Here is a 22,500-nt window from a genome sequence, read left to right on the forward strand (position 1 = left end):
CCCTTTTCCGGGCGAGAACCATGGTCTCGGACTTGGAGGTACTGATTCTCATCCCAGTCGCTTCACACTCGGCTGTGAACCGATCCAGTGAGAGTTGAAGATCTTGGCCAGATGAAGCCATCAGGACCACGTCATCTGCAAATAGCAGAGATGTAATCCTGCAGCCACCAAACTAGATACCCTCAATGCCCTGACTGCACCTAGAAATTCTGTCCATAAAAGTTATGAACAGAATCGGTGACAATGGGCAGCCTTGGCGGAGTTTAACCCTCACTGGAAACGTGTCCGACTTAGTGCCAGCAATGCAGACCAAGCTTTGACACTGACCGTACAGGGAGCGGACCGCCACAATCAGACAGTCCGTTACCCCATACTGTCTGAGCACTCCCCACAGGACTTGACGGGGTACACGGTCGAATGCCTTTTCCAAGTCTACAAAGCGCATGTAGACTGGTTGGGTAAACTCCCATGCACCCTCAAGGACCCTGCTGAGAGTATAGGGCTGGTCCACAGTTCCACGACCAGGACGAAAACCACACTGTTCCTCCTGAATCCGAGGTTCGACTATCTGGCGTAGCCTCCTCTCCAGTACACCTGAATAGACCTTACCGGCAAGGGTGAGGAGTGTGATCCCACGATAGTTGGAACACACCCTCCGGTTCCCCTTCTTAAAAAGAGGAACCACCACCCCGGTCTGCCAATCCAGAGGTACCGCCCCCGATGTCCACGCGATGTTGCAGAGTCTTGTCAACCAAGCCCCACAGCATCCAGAGCCTCAAGGAACTCCGGGCGGTCCTCATTCACCCCCGGGCCTTGCCACCGAGGAGCTTTTTAACTACCTCGGCACCCTCAGCCCTAGAATAGGAGAGCCCACCACAGAGTCCCCAGGAACTGCTTCCTCATAGGAAGACGTGCTGGTAGGATTGAGGAGGTCTTCGAAGTATTCCCTCCACCGATCCACAACATCCGCAGTCGAGGTCAGCAAAACACCATCCCCACCATACACGGTGTTGACAGTGCACTGCTTCCCCTTCCTGAGACGGCGGATGGTGGTCCAGAATCGCTTCGAAGCTGTCCGGAAGTCGTTTTCCATGGCTTCCCCGAACTCCTCCCGTGTCCGAGTTTTTGCCTCCGCGACCGCCGAAGCCGCACACCAGTTAATAACACAAGTAAGTGGCTAGATAATTATGTTTTGCCTACAATTATGCATGGAACTGATAGCGTCATGTCTGGGGCTGCACGAGTGCTGCGGTTCATTGAAGAACATACGCTGTGGACCTTCTGTAGCAGAAATTGGACTACACGGCAGTTTTGCAACATGTCGAGGTCAAAACACACCTCAGAGATGACATGTATGTTGCTGAGGAGGAAGGAGTGGTCAGGTATCCACAACTGAACCCGAATTCAGCCCTTTTTGTCATGAGCTCACATGACAGTTTGGACTTTTCCTTTGTTTCCTGTTCCTGGTTGCTTTTTTCAGTGTGTTTCCCCAATGCACTATTTTTGTGTTGTCCATAGTAAATGTTTTTATTTTCTTTTTTACCTGCAATTCACCTGCTGTCCCTACGTCTTGGGGTCGAAACAAACGACACCAAACACAGACTCTAATACCTGTGGGGCGTACTTAAACGGATGGGCAGACTGGTGAATTCCATGCTCAAGAGTATAAAGAAAGAATACTGGTGTTTGTTCACAAATAATGTTCACACTAACTTGAGCTGCACATTTATGAGGAAAATAATAAATCACAATTTTTTGTATCTTTTTTTTTTTTAGATTATTAATCATGATTATACATTGAGAAAGGTAAAACAGTGTTTCCCACGGGTCGGTAATCTACTTGTGTTGGTGGGTTCCCTGAAAACCTTACTTGCCAACCCTCCCGGATTTTCCGGGAGACTCCCGAAATTCAGCGCCTCTCCCGAAAACCTCCCGGGAAAAATGTTCTCCCGAAATTCAGGCGGAGCTGAAGGCCACGCCCCCTCCAGCTCCATGCGAACCTGAGTGACGTGTCGACAGCCTGTTTTCACGTCCGCTTTCCCACAATATAAAACAGCGTGTCTGCCCATTGACGTTATAACTGTAGAATGATCGAGGGCGAGTTCTTGGTTTCTTATGTGGGTTTATTGTTAGGCAGTTTCATTAAAGTCCTCCCAGCGCGGTAACAACACACAACAACAGCAGTCACGTTTTCGTCTACCGTAAAGCAGTTCGTCTGCCGTAAACAGCAATGTTGTGACACTCTTAAACACGGCAATACTGCCTTCTACTGTACATGCACCACAACACCTTGAGGCAACACCTTCAGGCAACTTCAACCCTTTACTAATACCCTCCTCCATTCACATCCCATCTCCCCGGATTGTAAATAACCTAATGTAATTAATCGAATGTATTTCTAATGTACATATATACTTGTTCTTATGCTATCTGAACTCACTATGTTCTCTGCTGGCTGTACATATCCTACTAAGTAAGACCTACACTGTTTCAATGTCCATTTCTCTGTTGATGCAATTGTTGATGACTGAAGTACTGACATCAACCAAAGCTCCTCATCCCAACCCCCGGATTGTAAATAATGTAAATAATTCAATGTATATACTATGATGATTAACTTGTGTGATGACTGTATTATGCTGATAGTATATATTTGTACCATGAATTGATTAACATGGACCCCGACTTAAAGAAGTTGAAAAACTTATTCGGGTGTTACCATTTAGTGGTCAATTGTACGGAATATGTACTGAACTGTGCAATCTGTTAATAAAAGTTTCAATCCATCAATCAATCATGCGTATGTGACAATAACATCTACGGCTTTTAGAGAGTGCAGTGCGCAACAGCTGTAAATATACTCCTCCCCTCTTAACCACGCCCCCAAGCATGCCACGCCCCCACCTCCTGAAATCGGAGGTCTCAAGGTTGGCAAGTAGGCTGAGAACTAGCACGTCATCATATTCCTTGGTCATCAATTTAACACTCCCGCTTAATCCATTCATACGTTTGATCATTTGTAGTGAGAAACATGAACATTAAATGGCAAAATACAAAATATACATATCAGTGTAATGATTGTCAAACAAATTCCTTCAATGCATAATTGCATATTCGCATTCCTTGGATTCACACGCATGCACATTTGCAGGGAGGTGCATGGATTCCAGACTCTATTTGGCATGGTGGGTCGGCGTTAGTTCTGCTGGATAATCCCAAAGCTACTCAAACACTGGCAGCACTCGTGCAGCCCCAGACCATAACACTCACACTTGGTTGTAAGCGAGACTCAATCATCTGGCTATTTACTTGCCTTGCCAGATATTTAAGGTCCAGTGTGTTCACTCATTCATAGTAGATCGTAAATATATCCTGCTACACAAACTGTACATTGACTATTTTAAACTGCTCTGTATTTCTACAGTAGACAGTAGATAGATAGTACTTTATTGATTCCTTCAGGAAAATTAAAAATATTGTATTACATGTACCGTATTTTTCGGACTATAAGTCGCAATTTTTTTTATAGTTTGCGACATATACTCCAGAGTGACTTATGTGTGAAATTATTAACACACTACTGTAAAATATCAAATAATATTATTTATCTCATTCGCGGAAGAGACGAAGAAAATGTCAGCAATCATCACACACACGTCGACCAATAAGAATTCGGCGGGAGAGGGTCATGGCAGAAGTGAATTGTGGGTAATGGGATGCTAACTGGATCGGTTCGCAGCCGAGTGTGAAGCGACCGGAATGAGAATCAGCACCTCCAAGTCCGAGTCCATGGTTCTCGCCCGGAAAAGGGTGGAGTGCCATCTCCGGGTTGGGGAGGAGACCCTGCCCCAAGTGGAGGAGTTCAAGTATCTAGGAGTCTTGTTCACGAGTGAGGGAAGAGTGGATCGTGAGATCGACAGGCGGATCGGTGCGGCGTCTTCAGTAATGCGGACGTTGTACCGATCCGTTGTGGTGAAGAAGGAGCTGAGCCGGAAGGCAAAGCTCTCAATTTACCGGTCGATCTACGTTCCCATCCTCACCTATGGTCATGAGCTTTGGGTCATGACCGAAAGGATAAGATCACGGGTACAAGCGGCCGAAATGAGTTTCCTCCGCCGTGTGGCGTGGCTCTCCCTTAGAGATAGGGTGAGAAGCTCTGCCATCCGGGAGGAACTCAAAGTAAAGCCGCTGCTCCTTCACATGGAGAGGAGCCAGATGAGGTGGTTCGGGCATCTGGTCAGGATGCCACCCGAACGCCTCCCTAGGGAGGTGTTTAGGGCACGTCCAACCGGTAGGAGGCCACGGGGAAGACCCAGGACACGTTGGGAAGACTATGTCTCCCGGCTGGCCTGGGAACGCCTCGGGATCCCCCGGGAAGAGCTAGACGAAGTGGCTGGGGAGAGGGAAGTCTGGGTTTCCCTGCTTAGGCTGTTGCCCCCGCGACCCGACCTCGGATAAGCGGAAGATGATGGATGGATGGGATGCTAACTGCTATATTCTTTATGCTACTGCCGTAGCTATTAAAATTGATCATTTCAACATCGACGGTAACTTATAAAAACTGAACAAAAAGGGCACCGAAAAGGAAATCAGATTACAAGCTCGACGTAGTGAAATATGCAGCAGAAAACAACAAGAGGAAGCGGTGCATACCTTTGGAGTTGGCAGAGTTGTTTGGAAGCAACATCGAGGAAGAAGATTTCATCGGATTTATCGATTGAGAGTAGGGGTAGGGAACCTGTGGCTCTAGAGCCAAATGTGGCTCTTTTGATGACTGCACCTGGCTCTCAAATAAATCTTAGCTGACATTGCTTAACACGATAAGTAATGAATAATTCCGCTGGTAATCACAGTCTCAAAAATAACGTTCAAAATGTAAAACATTCTCATGCATTTTAATCCATCCGTCCGGTTGCTACCGCACCTGTTCAAGAAGTCGCGTTGATGGTAAGAAGTATTTTATTCATTGTTGGTTAGCTTCAGAATAAGTGAAGTGAAGTGAATTATATTTATATAGCGCTTTTTCTCTAGTGACTCAAAGCGCTTTACATAGTGAAACCCAATATCTAAGTTACATTCAAACCAGTGTGGGTGACACTGGGAGCAGGTGGGTAAAGTGTCTTGCCCAAGGACACAACGGCAGTGACTGGGATGGCAGAAGCGGGAATCGAACCTGCAACCCTCAAGTTGCTGGCACGGCCACTCTACCAAACGAGCTAAACCGCCCCGGTAACAATGTTATTAAAAAGAATAAGAGACTTATTATGCTCTAAAAATGTTAGTCTTACTTAAAAATGCACGCATTTAGTTGTATTCAGTCCTAAAAAAATATGATATGGCTCTCACGGAAATACTTTTAAAATATTTGGCTTGTATGGCTCTCTCAGCCAAAAAGGTTCCCGACCCCTGGATTAGGAGTGACAGATTGTTTGGTAAACATATAGCATGTTCGATATGTTATAGTTATTTGAATGACTCTTACCATAATATGTTACGTTAACATATCAGGCACCTTCTCAGTTGGTTATTTATGCCTCATATAATGTACACTTATTCAGCCTGCTGTTCACTATTCTTTATTTATTTTAAATTGCCTTTCAAATGTCTATTCTTGGTGTTGGATTCTAACAAATAAATTTCCCCCAAAAATGCGACAAATACTCCAGTGCGACGTATATATGTTTTTTCTCTTCTTTATTATGCATTTTCAGGCGAGGCGACGTTTACTCCGGAGCGACTTATAATCCGAAAAATACGGTATGTATAATATAATGTGTTGCCCCAGTATGCTGAATATTTGAGCTGCTGCACTAAAACATCACACTTACTTCTTGGCAGACTGCTGGATTATAGGAGAGATGAGGTGGAATCTGATGTAAGCTGAGACAGGAAAGACCAACTAGTGTCAGGAGCTGGCATTGAAAAAAATTTAAGTACCGGTACATAAACACACCTTTTGGCGTTTTGAATTTGTTGTCCTTCTTATACCACAGGCAGCCTCTGTCGCTGTCTGCGATCCGAACTGGGAAGTCCGTGTCGGGGCAGTCGGAGGGCTTCAGGGTGAATTCAGTGGCTAGGGAGAACAAACGTGTAGATTTAGAAAGTATTAGTAACAACTCACAAAGTATAGATAGATACTTTTCCCATTTAAATCGATACGGTACCAATTACAGGTACTTGCACATTCATACCAATACTAAACAGTATCAATTTTCAGGTATATTTGTTAATAAATGTTCAGGTGTTTAACAATAAAATCAAATGTTCTCTGTAAGATTTAACATTGTGTTAATGATAACAGCTGTGTTGTCCAGTTGTTGTATTATAATTTGTTACAATTTTGAATCTCCTTTGCAAGTATTTTATAGTATATTTGGCTCAGTGTGCGGCTGTGCCCTTAAAGGGGAACATTATCACCAAACCTATGCAAGCGTCAATATATACCTTGATGTTGCAGAAAAAAGACCATGTATTTTTTTAACCGATTTCCGAACTCTAAATGGGTGAATTTTGGCAAATTAAACGCCTTTCTGTTTATCGGTCTTTTAGCGATGACGTCAGAACGTGACGTCACCGGAGGTAATACACCAGCCATTTTCATTTTCACATTACAAACACCGGGTCTCAGCTCTGTTATTTTCGACTATTTTTTGGAACCTTGGAGACATCATGCCTCGTCGGTGTGTTGTCGGAGGGTGTAACAACACTAACAGGGAGGGATTCAAGTTGCACCACTGGCAAGAAATCTGCCGTCAGACCCTCATTGAATTTGCCAGAGTGTCTTCACATTTTACAGGCGATGACAGACATGGCACAGAGATGTATGGATAACCTGCAGATGCATTTGCGACGATTAAGTCAACGAAATCACAAAGGTGAGTTTTGTTGATGTTGTTGACTTATGTGCTAATCAGACATATTTGATCGCAGCATGACTGCCAGCTAATCGATGCTAACATGCTACGCTAATCGATGCTAACATGCTATTTACGCTAGCTGTATGTACATTTGAAACTAGATACCCACATTTAATGCGAAACAAACACTTATCAATCGACGGATTTAAGTTGCTCCAGTGTCACAAGATGCGAAAGTCCTGATCGTTTGGTCCGCACATTTTACCGGCGATGCTAATAAGGCAGCCATGCTATGGGCCACTTCATTAGGTACACCCACGCTATGGTCGAATAGCGTCAATAGCTATTCGCTCAATAGCTTCAATTTCTTCTTCAATTTTGTTTTCGCTATCTGCCTCCATACTCCGACCATCTGTTTCAATACATGCGTAATCTGTAGAATCGCTTAAGCCGCTGAAATCAGAGTCTGAATCCGAGCTAATGTCGCTATATCTTGCTGTGGTAACCGCCATGTTGTTTGTATTGGCAGCACTGTATGACGTCACATGGAAATGGACAGTCGCATCGCAAGTAGCGAAAATCAAGAACTTTAAAGCTTTTTTTAGGGATATTCCGGGAGGTGTAAAATTTTGAAAAAAACTTCGAAAAATAAAACAAGCCACTGGGAACTGATTTTTACTGTTTGTAACCCTTTTGAAATTGTGATAATGTTCCCCTTTAAGCAAGTGATCGTTGTTGTTTTGACGTTAGTTTTCTTGATGAAAGAAACCAAAATAAAAAGTCCATATACTGTATAGTTTTAAACATACTCCAGCTCATAAACTAACAATAAAACATGCTTTTTTTCGTCAAAGTATAATTTTGCAGCCGCATTAGACACACTTTGGTGCTACATCCATGCAGTGTTGAGTAAACCAGCAGGCTCACTAACTAACATGCACCCGACCGCACAAAAAAACGTAAAGAAAACGGCCAAAAAAATTACCCTCATTTTGACAAAATCTTTACCAGTATGAAGTAACAATCACGGAAAATTTAGGCCTATTTGGCAGACCTGGGCAAATTAAGGCCCAAGGGCCATATGCGGCCCGTTAAGCTTTTCAACCTGGCCCGCGGGAGATTCCCCCCCAATTTTTTTTTAGATCTTCTTGCTATCTTGCCGATTGTATTGTACCATATGTCCTGGCAAGAAATCTGCGTTCAAAAGACTCCGGCTTATTAGTGATTCCTAGAGCCCAAAAAAAGTCTGCGGGCTATAGAGCGTTTTCCGTTCGGACTCCAGTACTCTGGAATGCCCTCCCGGTAACAGTTCGAGATGCTACTTCAGTAGAAGCATTTAAGTCTCACCTTAAAACTCATCTGTATACTCTGGCCTTTAAATAGACCTCCTTTTTAGACCAGTTGATCTGCAGCTTCTTTTCTTTTTTCTCCTATGTCCCCCCCTCCCTTGTGGAGGGGGTCCGGTCCAATGACCATGGATGAAGTACTGGCTGTCCGGAGTCTAGACCCAGGATGGACCGCTCGTCTGTGTATCGGTTGGGGACATCTCTACGCTGCTGATCCGCCTCCGCTTGGGATGGTTTCCTGTGGACGGGACTCTCGCTGCTGTCTTGGATCTGCTTTGAACTGAACTCTCGCGGCTGTGTTGGAGCCACTATGGATTGAACTTTCACAGTATCATGTTAGACCCGCTCGACATCCATTGCTTTCGGTCCCCAAGAGGGGGGGGGGGTTGCCCACATCTGAGGTCCTCTCCAAGGTTTTTTCATAGTCAGCGTTGTCACTGGCGTCCCACTGGATGTGAATTCTCCCTGCCCACTGGGTGTGAGTTTTCCTTGCCCTTTTGTGGGTTCTTCCGAGGATGTCGTAGTCGTAATGATTTGTGCAGTCCTTTGAGACATTTGTGATTTGGGGCTGTATAAATAAACATTGATTGATTGATTGATTGATCTTTAAGATGGAAAGTGTAGCTGCCATTATGATGTGCAGTGATGTTTTCAAATGACCGTAAGTCTTCAACTATACAAAGTATTTCAATGGTTGGAATCTGCAATTTTTCATGCTATACTAGTTACTATGGTAATCTAATTAGTTACTATGGTAATGTAAGTCACAGCAGCTCAGACGAGGTACCAAGCAGTGTGGGTGGGGAGCGTTTCCACAGAGTGTTTCCAGAGCCTGAAATGTGGGTGTCAGGGACAGATGCGGAAGGAGATTTTTACAACAAAGTTCTAAAGCTTAGTGATGTACCAGATGTATCAGATTGTAGGTTAGGGGTTTTTTTTTTACCCTTCGCGTTCATATTTTGCTGTGTTTGTTGCATTTTTGTAGCGTTTAGCTTGATTGTAAAATATGTGGATGGAGAAGGGGTGTGACGTTCGTAAATTTTCAATATTCAGTGTTTTATCCTCCGTAGTTGATATTGTAAAACGCACATTTTTTATTTTCATGTACATTGTGAGTGCCTCATTCTGTAAAAAATATTAAATTGCTGTTGCGTTTTTTCAGGCGGCCTGTGATAACGTTTTTAGCATTCAATCAGACATTATTGTGAGGTTTTGTTTTAGTGTTCGTAAATATAGCTATACCAACCCCCAGAGACATTTTTTTCTCCCGAGTCAAAATAATTGCACAGGCCTGAACTATGGTAACACTGACAAGCAGTAGAGAATATAAAATGATTTGGGGTTTATTGTTGACATTTCGTTCCACTTTATGTTGTATATTTTTACATGAGATTTACACTTCATTGTATTACCTATCACTACACCCAAAATGTGGTTTATTTTACTCATTCATGTATTTGTTCCAACTATCGTGGGATCACACTCCTCAGCCTTCCCGGTAAGTTCTATTCAGGTGTACTGGAGAGGAGGCTACGCCGGATAGTTGAACCTCCGATTCAGGAGGAACAGTGTGGTTTTCGTCCTGGTGGTGGAACTGTGGACCAGCTCTATACTCTCGACAGGGTCCTTGAGGGTGCGTGGGAGTTTGCCCAACCAGTCTACATGTGCTTTGTAGACTTGGAGAAGGCGTTCGACCGTGTCCCTCGGGAAGTCCTGTGGGGAGTGCTCAGAGAGTATGGGGTATCGGACTGTCTGATTGTGGCGATCCGTTCCCTGTATGATCAGTGCCAGAGCTTGGTCCGCATTGCCGGCAGTAAGTCGGACACGTTTCCAGTGAGGGTTGGACTCTGCCAAGGCTGCCCTTTGTCACAGATTCTGTTCAGAACTTTTATGGACAGAGTTTCTAGGCGCAGTCAAGGCGTTGAGGGGATCCGGTTTGGTGGCTGCAAGATTAGGTCTCTGCTTTTTGCAGATGATGTGGTCCTGATGGCTTCATCTGGCCAGGATCTCCAGCTCTCACTGGATCGGTTCGCAGCAGAGTGTGAAGCGACTGGGATGAGAATCAGCACCTCCAAGTCCGAGGCCATGGTTCTCGCCTGGAAAAGGGTGGAGTGCCATCTCCGGGTTTGGGAGGAGACCCTGCCCCAAGTGGAGGAGTTCAAGTTCCTAGGAGTCTTGTTCACGAGCGAGGAAAGAGTGGATCGTGAGATCGACAGGCAGATCGGTGCGGCGTCTTCAGTAATGCGGACGCTGTATCGATCCGTTGTGGTGAAGAAGGACCTGAGCCGGAAGGCAAAGCTCTCAATTTACCGGTCAATCTACGTTCCCATCCTCACCTATGGTCATGAGCTTTGGGTTATGACCGAAAGGACAAGATCTCGGGTACAAGCGACCGAAATGAGTTTCCTCCGCCGTGTGGCGGGGCTCTCCCTTAGAGATAGGGTGAGAAGCTCTGCCATCCGAGAGGAGCTCAAAGTAAAGCCGCTGCTCCTCCACAGAGAGGAACCAGATGAGGTGGTTCGGGCATCTGGTCAGGATGCCACCCAAACGCCTTCCTAGGGAGGTGTTTAGGGCACGTCCAACCGGTAGGAGGCCACGGGGAAGACCCAGGACACGTTGGGAAGACTATGTCTCCCGGCTAGCCTGGGAACTCCTCAGGAACCCCCGGGAAAAGCTGGAATAAGTTGCTGGGGAGAGGATGGTTTGGGATTCCTTGTTTAGGCTGCTGTCCCCGTGACCTGACCTCGGATAAACGGAGGGAGATGGATGGATGGCATTGTATTTGTTCTTGACTTTTTCTTCGAATAGCATTATTTTAGTTTTACTGATATTCAAGGATAGTCTGTTTTTTTCAAACCATTTTTTTAATTGTGAATTTTTTGTGTTATTATTTGTATTAGCTTCTATGTGTTCTCTCCTCAACAAAATGCAGACGTTAGGTCGTGTTTACCTGGCACACGACACTGCATTTGGTGCCTTTATAGTGTTGACGGCGAACCTTCACTTCCCATACTTGTCTTCTTTCCCGGTTGTGGGAAAAGTGATGTAAAAACTTTCCATATTTGGGGCGGAGAAGCCCCATGCTGCACGACGACTAACGACACATAGCATCACTGAATCGATAGTTGGTAGTACCGACAGAATTGAGTCGGTCCCTTTGAAAGTACTAAGTTGGCCACTCATCCCTACTCTCACGGTACGATTCAGGCACATTAACTAGTGTGTGATACGTCTAATCAGGATTGCACTTGCGGCAAAGCCAAAATTCCACGCTGATGTTGATTTTGTTTGTGTTTTATTATTTGTTAAACCCTGTTGCCTTGATTAAGGATTGGCACTGAAGCAAAGTTCCATATTGGCACTAGTACCAATGCAAACACCCCAAAAAAAAAGCAGCTATCTGTATCCTCATTTCAATGCTAAACGCAGACTCAGTCACCTGCAACCAGGGCTGGCGGTGACATTGTGCAAGTATCGAAGCGTCCCGACAGAAGCACAGAGTCTAACCCCGTTTTTACACTCTACTGCCGACAGCAGCCTTCGTAGCATGAGCAAGTCGCCACCACAATTATGCATTAAGCAAAGTCTATTCACGAACCCCAAGAATTATGTGCATCAACATTACAATGCAAGCAAGTCGTTTTTTTCGCGCATTTATTATTGTTCTGTATTCCTGCATTAGGCTTCACGGTGGCAGAGGGGTTAGTGCGTCTGTCTCACAATACGAAGGTCCTGCAGTCCTGGGTTCAAATCCAGGCACGGGATCTTTCTGTGTGGAGTTTGCATGTTCTCCCCGTGAATGCGTGGGTTCCCTCCGGGTACTCCGGCTTCCTCCCACTTCCAAAGACATGCACCTGGGGATAGGTTGATTGGCAACACTAAAATTGGCCCTAGTGTGTGAATGTGAGTGTGAATGTTGTCTGTCTATCTGTGTTGGCCCTGCGATGAGGTGGCGACTTGTCCAGGGTGTACCCCGCCTTCCGCCCGATTGTAGCTGAGATAGGCGCCAGCGCCCCCCGCGACCCCGAAAGGGAATAAGCGGTAGAAAATGGATGGATGGATGGATTCCTGCAATAATTATGGCAGTTGTTATAGATTTTATTTCTTGTTTTTGAATGCCCATCCATCCATCCATTTTCTACCGCTTATTCCCTTTGGGGTCGCTGGTGCCTATGTCAGCTACAATCGGGCGGAAGGCGGGCGTACACCCTGGACAAGTCGCCACCTCATCGCAGGGCCAACACAGATAGACAGACAACATTCACACTCACATTCACACACTAGGGCCAATTTAGTGTTGCCAATCAACCTATCCCCAGGTGCATGTCTTTGGAAGTGGGAGGAAGCCGGAGTACCCGGAGGGAACCCACGCAGTCACGGGGAGAACATGCAAACTCCACACAGAAAGATCCCAAGCCTGGATTGGAACCCAGGACTGCAGGACCTTCGTATTGTGAGGCAGACGCACTAACCCCTCTGCCACCGTGAAGCCTGTTGTAGATTTTATTTCTTGTTTTTGAATGTAACATTACTTAATTTAAATAATTGAAGTATTGTCTTTACTTGTATGTGGTTCTTAACCTTGTTGGAGGTACCGAACCCCACCAGTTTTATATGCGCATTCTCTGAACCCTTCTTTAGTGAAAAATACAATTTTTAATTTTTTTTTCAACTTCAAGACAAAGTTATATGTTTTTGGTAACATTTTAGTATGGGGAACATATTCTCTACCTTAGAGATAGGGTGAGAAGCTCTGTCATCCGGGAGGAACTCAAAGGAAAGCCGCTGCTCCTTCACATCGAGAGGAGCCGGATGAGGTGGTTCGGGCATCTGGTCAGGATGCCACCCGAACGCCTCCCTAGGGAGGTGTTTAGGGCACGTCCAACCGGTAGGAGGCCACGGGGAAGACCCAGGACACGTTGGGAAGACTATGTCTCCCGGCTGGCCTGGGAACGCCTCGGGATCCCCCGGGAAGAGCTAGACGAAGTGGCTGGGGAGAGGGAAGTCTGGGTTTCCCTGCTTAGGCTGTTGCCCCCGCGACCCGACCTCGGATAAGCGGAAGAAGATGGATGGATGGATGGATGGAACATATTCTAATTAACAAAGACTTAATTTAGAGTTATTTGGACACTAGGGGAACATATCTTAAGTAATAACGACTTAATTTTGAGTTATTTGGTTAGGGTTAGGGCCAGGGTTGGGGTTATAAAAAGGCCATGCTGAATAAGGCATTAATAAGTACTTAATAATGACTAGTAGGGACGGCGTGGTGCAGTAGAAGAGTGGCCGTGCGCAACCCGAGGGCCCCTGGTTCAATCCCCACCTAGTACCAACCTCGTCACGTCTGTTGTGTCCTGAGCAAGACACTTCACCCTTGCTCCTGATGGGTGCTGGTTAGCGCCTTGCATGGCAGCTCCCTCCATCAGTGTGTGAATGTGTGTGTGAATGGGTAAATGTGGAAGTAGTGTCAAAGCGCTTTGAGTACCTTGAAGGTAGAAAAGCACTATACAAGAACAACCCATTTATCATTTATTTATTTAGTTAAGAGCCAATATGTTACTAATTTGCATGTTAATAAGCAACTAATTAATGGTGAATATGTCCCCCATACTTAAGTGTTACCATGTTTTTTTTTTTACCGGTGCACAAAATGAACCGTGCATGAACATCACCTTGTTCAAACAACGAAACCAACACAGTGCATAAACTCACAACAAATTACACGCCTGCAAATCAGTCAGCTGTTGCCGTATCCGTAATACGCTGATAGGGAGAAGTTTGTATTTACACGATGAGTCGGGTGTGTTTCGACCTCCGCCGAACCCCTGAGGCCGACTCATCGAACGCCTAAGGTTCGATCGAACCCAGGTTAAGGACCACTGACTTAAAGGGACTGTTTGCAACATTTACACAAATGCATTGAAGCCGCCAACTTTCCAATAGATTTTACACATTATATCCCGCCCTCTTACGGCTTCTCGAACGTAATGATGTAATTACGCACATACGTAACACATTTTGCAAAGCTAGCTGTCTTATTGTGGCAGTCCGCTCCCTGTATGATCAGTGCCAGAGCTTGGTCCGCATTGCCGGCAGTAAGTCGAACACATTTCCAGTGAGGGTTGGACTCCGCCAAGGCTGTCCTTTGTCACCGATTCTGTTCATAACTTTTATGGACAGAATTTCTAGGCGCAGTCAAGGCGTTGAGGGGTTCCGGTTTGGTAACCGCAGGATTAGGTCTCTGCTTTTTGCAGATGATGTGGTCCTGATGGCTTCATCTGACCGGGATCTTCAGCTCTCGCTGGATCGGTTCGCAGCCGAGTGTGAAGCGACCGGAATGAGAATCAGCACCTCCAAGTCCGAGTCCATGGTTCTCGCCCGGAAAAGGGTGGAGTGCCATCTCCGGGTTGGGGAGGAGACCCTGCCCCAAGTGGAGGAGTTCAAGTACCTAGGAGTCTTGTTCACGAGTGAGGGAAGAGTGGATCGTGAGATCGACAGGCGGATCGGTGCGGCGTCTTCAGTAATGCGGACGTTGTACCGATCTGTTGTGGTGAAGAAGGAGCTGAGCCGGAAGGCAAAGCTCTCAATTTACCGGTCGATCTACGTTCCCATCCTCACCTATGGTCATGAGCTTTGGGTCATGACGAAAAGGATAAGATCACGGGTACAAGCGGCCGAAATGAGTTTCCTCCGCCGTGTGGCGGGGCTCTCCCTTAGAGATAGGGTGAGAAGCTCTGCCATCCGGGAGGATCTCAAAGTAAAGCCGCTGCTCCTCCACATCGAGAGGAGCCAGATGAGGTGGTTCGGGCATCTGGTCAGGATGCCACCCGAACGCCTCCCTAGGGAGGTGTTTAGGGCACATCCAACCGGTAGGAGGCCACGGGGAAGACCCAGGACACGTTGGGAAGACTATGTCTCCCGGCTGGCCTGGGAACGCCTCGGGATCCCCCGGGAAGAGCTAGACGAAGTGGCTGGGGAGAGGGAAGTCTGGGTTTCCCTGCTTAGGCTGTTGCCCCCGCGACCCGACCTCGGATAAGCGGAAGATGATGGATGGATAGCCTAAGCCATCATTGAATGTATATTCTATCATAACAACAGCATGACTGCAAATTGTTTGTTGCATCTCTTGGACTGCTTTTGTTGTTGTTTTTTTGCATTTAAGGTTTTACCACTTACGTATAAAATACTACACGGTCTAGCTCCATCCTATCTTGCCGATTGTATTGTACCATATGTCCCGGCAAGAAATCTGCGTTCAAAGAACTACGGCTTATTAGTCATTCCCTGGACTCAAAAGAAGTCTGCGGGCTATAGAGCGTTTTCTATTCGGGCTCCAGTACTATGGAATGTCCTCCCGGTAACATTTAGAGATGTTACCTCAGTAGAAGAATTTAAGTCTCATCTTAAAACTCATTTGCATACTCTAGCCTTTAAATAGACCCCCTTTTTAGACCAGTTAATCTTCTGTTTCTTTTCTTTTCTGCTCTGCCCCCCTCTCCCTTGTGGAAGGGGGGGCACAGGTCCGGTTGCCATGGATGAAGTGCTGGCTGTCCAGAGTCGGGACCCGGGGTGGACCGCTCGCCTGTGCATCGGTTGGGGACATCTCTGTGTTGCTGACCTGTCTCTGCTCGGGATGGTCTCCTGCTGGCCCCACTATGGACTGGACTCACACTATTATGTTAGATCCAATATGGACTGGACTTTCACAATATTATGCTGGACCCACTCGATGTCCATTGCATCCGGTCTACCCTGGGGGTACACATCTGCGGTCCTCTCCAAGGTTTCTCATAGTCATTCACATTGACTTCTCACTGGGTTGTAAGTTTTTCCTTGCTCTTATGTGGGATCTGAACCGAGGATGTCGTAGTGGCTCGTGCAGCCCTTTGAGACACTTGTGATTTAGGGCTATATAAATAAACATTGATTGATTGATTGATTTTGTATGTTTGCACACGCTGTTTGCTCGTATGTTTTGACAAGACCAGCATAATCACTAATCATTATATTTGGCCAGTAAATTTTTTTACTATATAAACTTTGTAATTGTGAAAAATACAGATAATTGCCTTGTTATAGTTTTTGCTTTGAAAAATTTTCCTGTGAGGAGGTTGCAAACAGCACCTTTAAATTTCACGAAACTTCCATAAACCAAAAAAGCATTGTTTTCAGGTTATTTGTTCCAAAAATGTGCATGTTTTTAATCTAAAGTACCAGCTCAGGCACCGTTTAAGCACCGGCATCGCTTTAAAAGTACAGCTTTGGGACTATCGGTTAAACCAGTGGTCCCCAACCACCGGGCCGTGGCCCGATTGGTACCGGGCCGCAGAGGAATTTTTTATTTAAAAAAAAATGAATAAATAAATGAATAATTTTTTATTTTTTTATTTTTTTTATTTTATTAAATCAACATAAAAAACACAATATACACTTACAATTAGTGCACCAACCTCAAAAACCTCCCTTTTCCATGACAAAATCGTCCCTTTTTCATGACAGAGAAAGAAAAATTATTAAGAGCTTTGACCGGTCCGCGGATACAAAAAAGTTGGGGACCACTGGGTTAAACGATACCGAAACCCTAGTCATGGGTAAATTGTTAAATCTCCAGTATTGTGTGCAACAAATAGAATCCACCGGTCGAACCAGGCAGTGAGTTGCGTAAAATCCACAATGCCATACTACAGTACTTGGGTGTGTTGGAATGCCCAGCTGCCGACTGAGCCCGCTTTTTGCACTTCGGCACTTGGCCATCACTCCAGCATCACTGAGAGTGGACTCAGCCTAACAATCTCTAGGTCATTTTTTTCAAACCCAACAAAGAAATGGACTCAAAACACTGCAACGATGTAAAGTAGGGCTCAACTTTTCGAAAACAAAATTTGCTAGCTTGATGCTAATATACATTGGCTTTACTATCTAAATGCAAACTGATTAGCATTAGCGATTTTACATGGCGAGTTCAACACCTCCTAATTTGATAATGAAAACTAAGAGGCACATTACAATCAAACAGCTGGTGCGTAATACATACGCTACCTAGAGCATAAACACTTTTTAGGGTGCAACAACAACAACAACAACAACAAAAATACTATAAACTATACACAAGTGCTATGCCATCTTACGTCTTGGACTTGCAACCGTGATTGCACTTAATGTCATACTTGTAAATGATACATTTGATAATAAAACAAGATAACGTATTTTTCGGAGTATAAGTTGATCTGGAGTATAAGTCGCACCTGCCGACAAAGCTCTCAATTTACCGGTCGATCTACGTTCCCATCCCCACCTATGGTCATGAGCTTTGGGTCATGACCGAAAGGATAAGATCACGGGTACAAGCGACCGAAATGAGTTTCCTCCGCCGGGTGGTGGGTCTCTCCCTTAGAAATAGGGTGAGAAGCTCTGTCATCCGGGAGGAACTCAAAGTAAAGCTGCTGCTTCTTCACATGGAGAGGAGCCAGATGAGGTGGTTCGGGCATCTGGTCAGGATGCCACCCGAACGCCTCCCTAGGGAGGTGTTTAGGGCACGTCCAACCGGTAGGAGGCCACGGGGAAGACCCAGGACACGTTGGGAAGACTATGTCTCCCGGCTGGCCTGGGAACGCCTCGGGATCCCCCGAGAAGAGCTGGACGAAGTGGCTGGGGAGAGAGAAGTCTGGGTTTCCCTGCTTAGGCTGTTGTCCCCGCGACCCGACCTCGGATAAGAGGAAGAAGATGGACGGATGGATGGATGGATATTTTTTAATACAGACTAAAAATCAACGTTGATGCTGTTATTCTTTGTTGGAAGTTGATCTATAGTTAATGGTTTCTTAAATGTTAATAATGATGCAATGTTATGCAAAGGTGTACTTATAACAATTTAATGGATAAATGATACTATTTATAGTCATGGCCAAGTGGGGGGGGGGCTGCAAAAAATTTTCTTCTTTTGAGGGGGGGGCATAATAGAAAATAAATAAGAAAAAAACTTTTTTGGAGTATAAGTTGCTCCGGAGTATAAATCGCACCTGCAGAAAATGCATAATAAAGAAGGAAAAAAACATATAAAAGTTGCACTGGAGTATAAGTAACATTTTTTGGGCAAGTTTATTTGATAAAACCCAACACCAAGAATAGACATCTGAAAGGCAATTTAAAATACATAAAGGATAGTGAACAACAGGTACGTTATATGACTCATAAATAACCAACTGAGAAGGTGCCTGGTATGTTAACCTAACATATTATGATAAGAGTCGTTCAAATAACTATAACATATAGAACATGCTATACGTTTACCAAACAATCTGTCACTCCTAATCGATAAATCGCATGAAATCGGATACGTCTAGTCTCTTGCGTGAATGAGCTAAATAAGATTATTTGATATTTTACGGTAATGTGTTAATAATTCCACACATAAGTCGCTCCTGAGTATAAGTCGCACCCCTGGCCAAACTATGAAAAAAAAACTGCGACTTATAGTCTGAAAAATACGGTAATAACTGGAGAACAATTATCATAATCAGCTCATTTTGAAATATTGCAATAAAAAACTAGTTTATTACCAACAACAATTATATTTATTAACACATAGACTCGGTACCACACCGGTTCAAATGTGAACAGTACCAATCCCAAGCTACAAAAAAGGAGGAAAACTCCAGTGATGTCTACTCTAGGATATACAATAAGAATCTCCATTTTTTTAAGACCACAAATTGTTGTTTTTAGCTTCGCCCTGTCAGTCAAAAAAAAAAAAAGCAGAATCTATTTTGACAGTAATTGCACGTTTTAGGGATTTTTATAAGACGCAGTGCAGATGTAAATAGAGCTTGTTTCATGTTTAAAAAAAAAAAAAAGTTACAAAGACAGAGACATAATTATGCCGGGATTATATATCAGGAGATAAAGGAGGAGTGACGAATACTAATATGCTCCAAGTGTGATTAGCGCAGCGGGCCCCGCCTGAATGGAGCTTAGAATATAAAGTTACCCAATTAAAGGGTGAGTAATAGCGCCTCTAATAGATCAGTGATTATTATTAATGAGAGAACGAAATGTAATGAAAGACGGCTTTGACAGAAATGCTATTGTGGAATGCATTCAGTAACTTTAAGACGAAATGACAAAAAAGGGAACAGACACCGAATTAAGGCCTGCAACAGTGGTTTAGTGCAGTGGTTTTCAAATGGGGGTACGCGTACCCCTGGGGGTACTTGAAGGTATGCCAAGGGGTACGTGGGATTTTTTAAAAATATTCTAAAAATAGTAACAATTCAAAAAATCCTTTATAAATATATTCATTGAATAATACTTCAACAAAATATGGATGGAAGTTCAGAAACTGTGAAAAAAAATACTACAAAGCAATATTCAGTCACTAGACTTAATACATACTGGGGCACACCTGGGGCACAAATAATTCATGTGAGCGTGCAAAGCGCGCAAGCATTTTTAGCACATATTTATCAGGAAAAAAACATAAATAGTGCTTTAAACTATGAAATCATATCATATGATGTTGTATGGATCTTTGATTAACCACGAATTGGCACCTGGCCACACCTGGTGTCAATCAGCCCGATTTTATTTGAACCTGTTTCGTTTGGGCGGCATAGCTCGGTTGGTAGAGTGGCTGTGCCAGCAACTTGAGGGTTGCAGGTTCGATTCCCGCTTCCGCCATCCTAGTCACTGCCGTTGTGTCCTCGGGCAAAACACTTTACCCACCTGCTCCCAGTGCCACCCACACTGGTTTAAATGTAACTTAGATATTGGGTTTCACTATGTAAAGCGCTTTGAGTCACTAGAGAAAAGCGCTATATAAATATAATTCACTTCACTTCACCTGAAATTAACTAATGCATTTGACCTACTTCTGCACTTTTTTACTCCAGACTTCTAAACTGCTACTAGTAAAAGCAAAAAGGAAGAGTAATGAATCTTTTTGAAACATATATTGCAGTAATCATCTGCAAATTTAACATCTACAAAAGTAAAACAAAAAATAAAGCACCCCTACATCTCTGGGTTCTTTTATATTATTTAATTTCCATTTATGGCAATGTGGCCAATCCTATTTCAGCTACACAAAACTATAAAATATACACAAAACAATAAAGCCACAGTAGTAGAATAAACGAACAACTGTTGTGTGTCTGTTCAGGGAATCATTTTCTGAGAAGTAAACTGTAACGTCTTGTTTTTATTTTTGCAAAGTGGTCAATCACTCTGGACAAGACATGGAAATATTACAGTAACTGTTATACAGTTGACCAGTGGTTCCCAACTGCTGGGTCGTGACACAAAAGTGGATTGTGTGTCATTTTCAGTCAGATGTGTGCATGGAAAAAAAAAAGTTTATGTAGAAAAAAATCTAATTGTGGCAACAAAACCAGATATTTTTAGCCATTTTTCTAGTGATTATTAGTGAGTATTTTAGCAAAAGGCAAACCGACTAACAAGTTGGAGGAGGACTCAGGACAGACATGGAAATATATTTTTAAAAAATCTAAATGGGGCAACAAAACCTGATATTTTCAGCCATCTTTCTGAAAACAAATACAGAAATGTTACTATTTTTTCTGGAAACAAAACCCGATGCTTTAGCTGTAGCCATTTTTCTGGTGACAAAACAAGATTATTTAAGTCAAAGTCACACCGATTAACAAGACAAGTCTACTGTGCTATTTTTATGTGAAATAAACTTGAATGATTTAAAAATTTGGCTCAAGACTTGATGATATGGAAAAAAAATGTTCTTCCTGAAGATAAACCATTTGAGAAGCACTCAACTCACACATGCTTACTCCAAATCATCATTGATGCAGAACCAGCAGACAATAACCAACATTATGTTTCATGTTCATTGGAAATTCCCCCGACAGCTCGTACAGCAAATGAATATGTTTGTCTTGATACAAGGAATAACATTAGCTAACTTAGCATCAACTTAAGACAATGATGTTGCCTAGCTAGCTAGGACTTCACTTAGTTCTCTCAATCCTGCTGCTTCTTCTCTGCTGCGGGCGAATAACTTTCTTAAATCCATCTAGGAGTTACAGTTTGAGTCAAATCAAAATCAAAATAATGTAATTAACAAATTGTTGTTGGCTAACGTTACCTACCTCAGCAGTGATTCTGATCCTCTCTCTCTCTCTCTCTCCCTCTCCCTCTCTCAACCAAAGTCTCGATCCACACGTGAATAAATTACCATATTAATTAGCCATGTGCTCATTGTTTCGTGGAGTGAATACAGTAGCAATCAATTACCATACTCAGTAGTATGTACGCTGTTGTCTATGTTATGTAAACTTAAAACTCTGAAGCGTTTTTTTTTTTATTGGTGAAATTTTTACTGGGGCACTGCAGATCAACAGTGGGGCACGTGCCCCAGTGAAATATGTCTGGCTAGGCCCCTGGTTGACAGCTAGATTTTTTGTGGACATGTTCCATAAATATTGTAAAGAAATGTTTAGAATTAAGTTCAGGAATCCTGATGGATCTCTATTACAATCCCCAAAGAGGGCACTTTAAGTTGATTACGTCCATGTGTAGAAATCTTTATTTATTGTTGAATCACTTGTTTATTTTTCAACAAGTACCGTATTTTCCGGACTATAAGTCTCATTTTTTTTTCATAGTTTGCCTGGGGGTGCGACTTATACTCAGGAGCGACTTATGTGTGAAATTATTAACACATTACCGTAAAATATCCATCCATCCATTTTCTACCGCTTATTCCCTTTCGGGGGTCGCGGGGGGCGCTGGCGCCTATGTCAGCTACAATCGGGCAGAAGGCAGGGTACACCCATATCAAATAATATTATTTAGCTCATTCACGTAAGAGACTAGACGTGTAAGATTTCATGGGATTTAGCGATTGGGAGTGACAGATTGTTTAGTAAAGGTATAGCATGTTCCATATGTTATAGTTATTTGAATGACTCTTACCATAATATGTTACGTTAACATACCAGGCACCTTCTCAGTTGGTTATTTATGCCTCATATAACGTACACTTATTCAGCCTGTTGTTCACTATTCTTTATTTATTTTAAATGGCCTTTCAAATGTCTATTAATGCTGTAGGGTTTTATCAAATAAATTTCCCCAAAAATGTGACTTATTCTCCAGTGCGACTTATACTAAAACGGCCTTCTTTCATCTCCGTAATATCGCTAAAATTCGCTCCATTTTGTCCACTAAAGACGCCGAGATCATTATCCATGCGTTTGTTACATCTCGTCTCGATTACTGTAAGGTATTATTTTCGGATCTCCCCATGTCTAGCATTAAAAGATTAC

At 43.8% G+C, this 22,500-nt stretch overlaps 1 protein-coding gene across 2 annotated transcripts in view; it reads right to left on the reverse strand.

Annotated features, from left to right (window-relative positions):
- Nucleotides 1-22,500, reverse strand: part of LOC133550095 (nardilysin-like) — a 158,340-nt gene that overhangs the window by 48,457 nt on the left and 87,383 nt on the right. For both annotated transcript variants that reach the window (XM_061896167.1, XM_061896166.1), the window contains exons 19-20: nucleotides 5,954-6,073; nucleotides 5,829-5,880 (exon numbers count right to left, since the gene is read on the reverse strand). In XM_061896167.1, the coding sequence (XP_061752151.1) occupies nucleotides 5,829-5,880; nucleotides 5,954-6,073 (172 nt within the window). The remainder of the gene's footprint in view (nucleotides 1-5,828; nucleotides 5,881-5,953; nucleotides 6,074-22,500) is intronic.

Source organism: Nerophis ophidion, linkage group LG03 (assembly GCF_033978795.1).
Source record: "Nerophis ophidion isolate RoL-2023_Sa linkage group LG03, RoL_Noph_v1.0, whole genome shotgun sequence".
Lineage (NCBI taxonomy): Eukaryota > Metazoa > Chordata > Actinopteri > Syngnathiformes > Syngnathidae > Nerophis > Nerophis ophidion.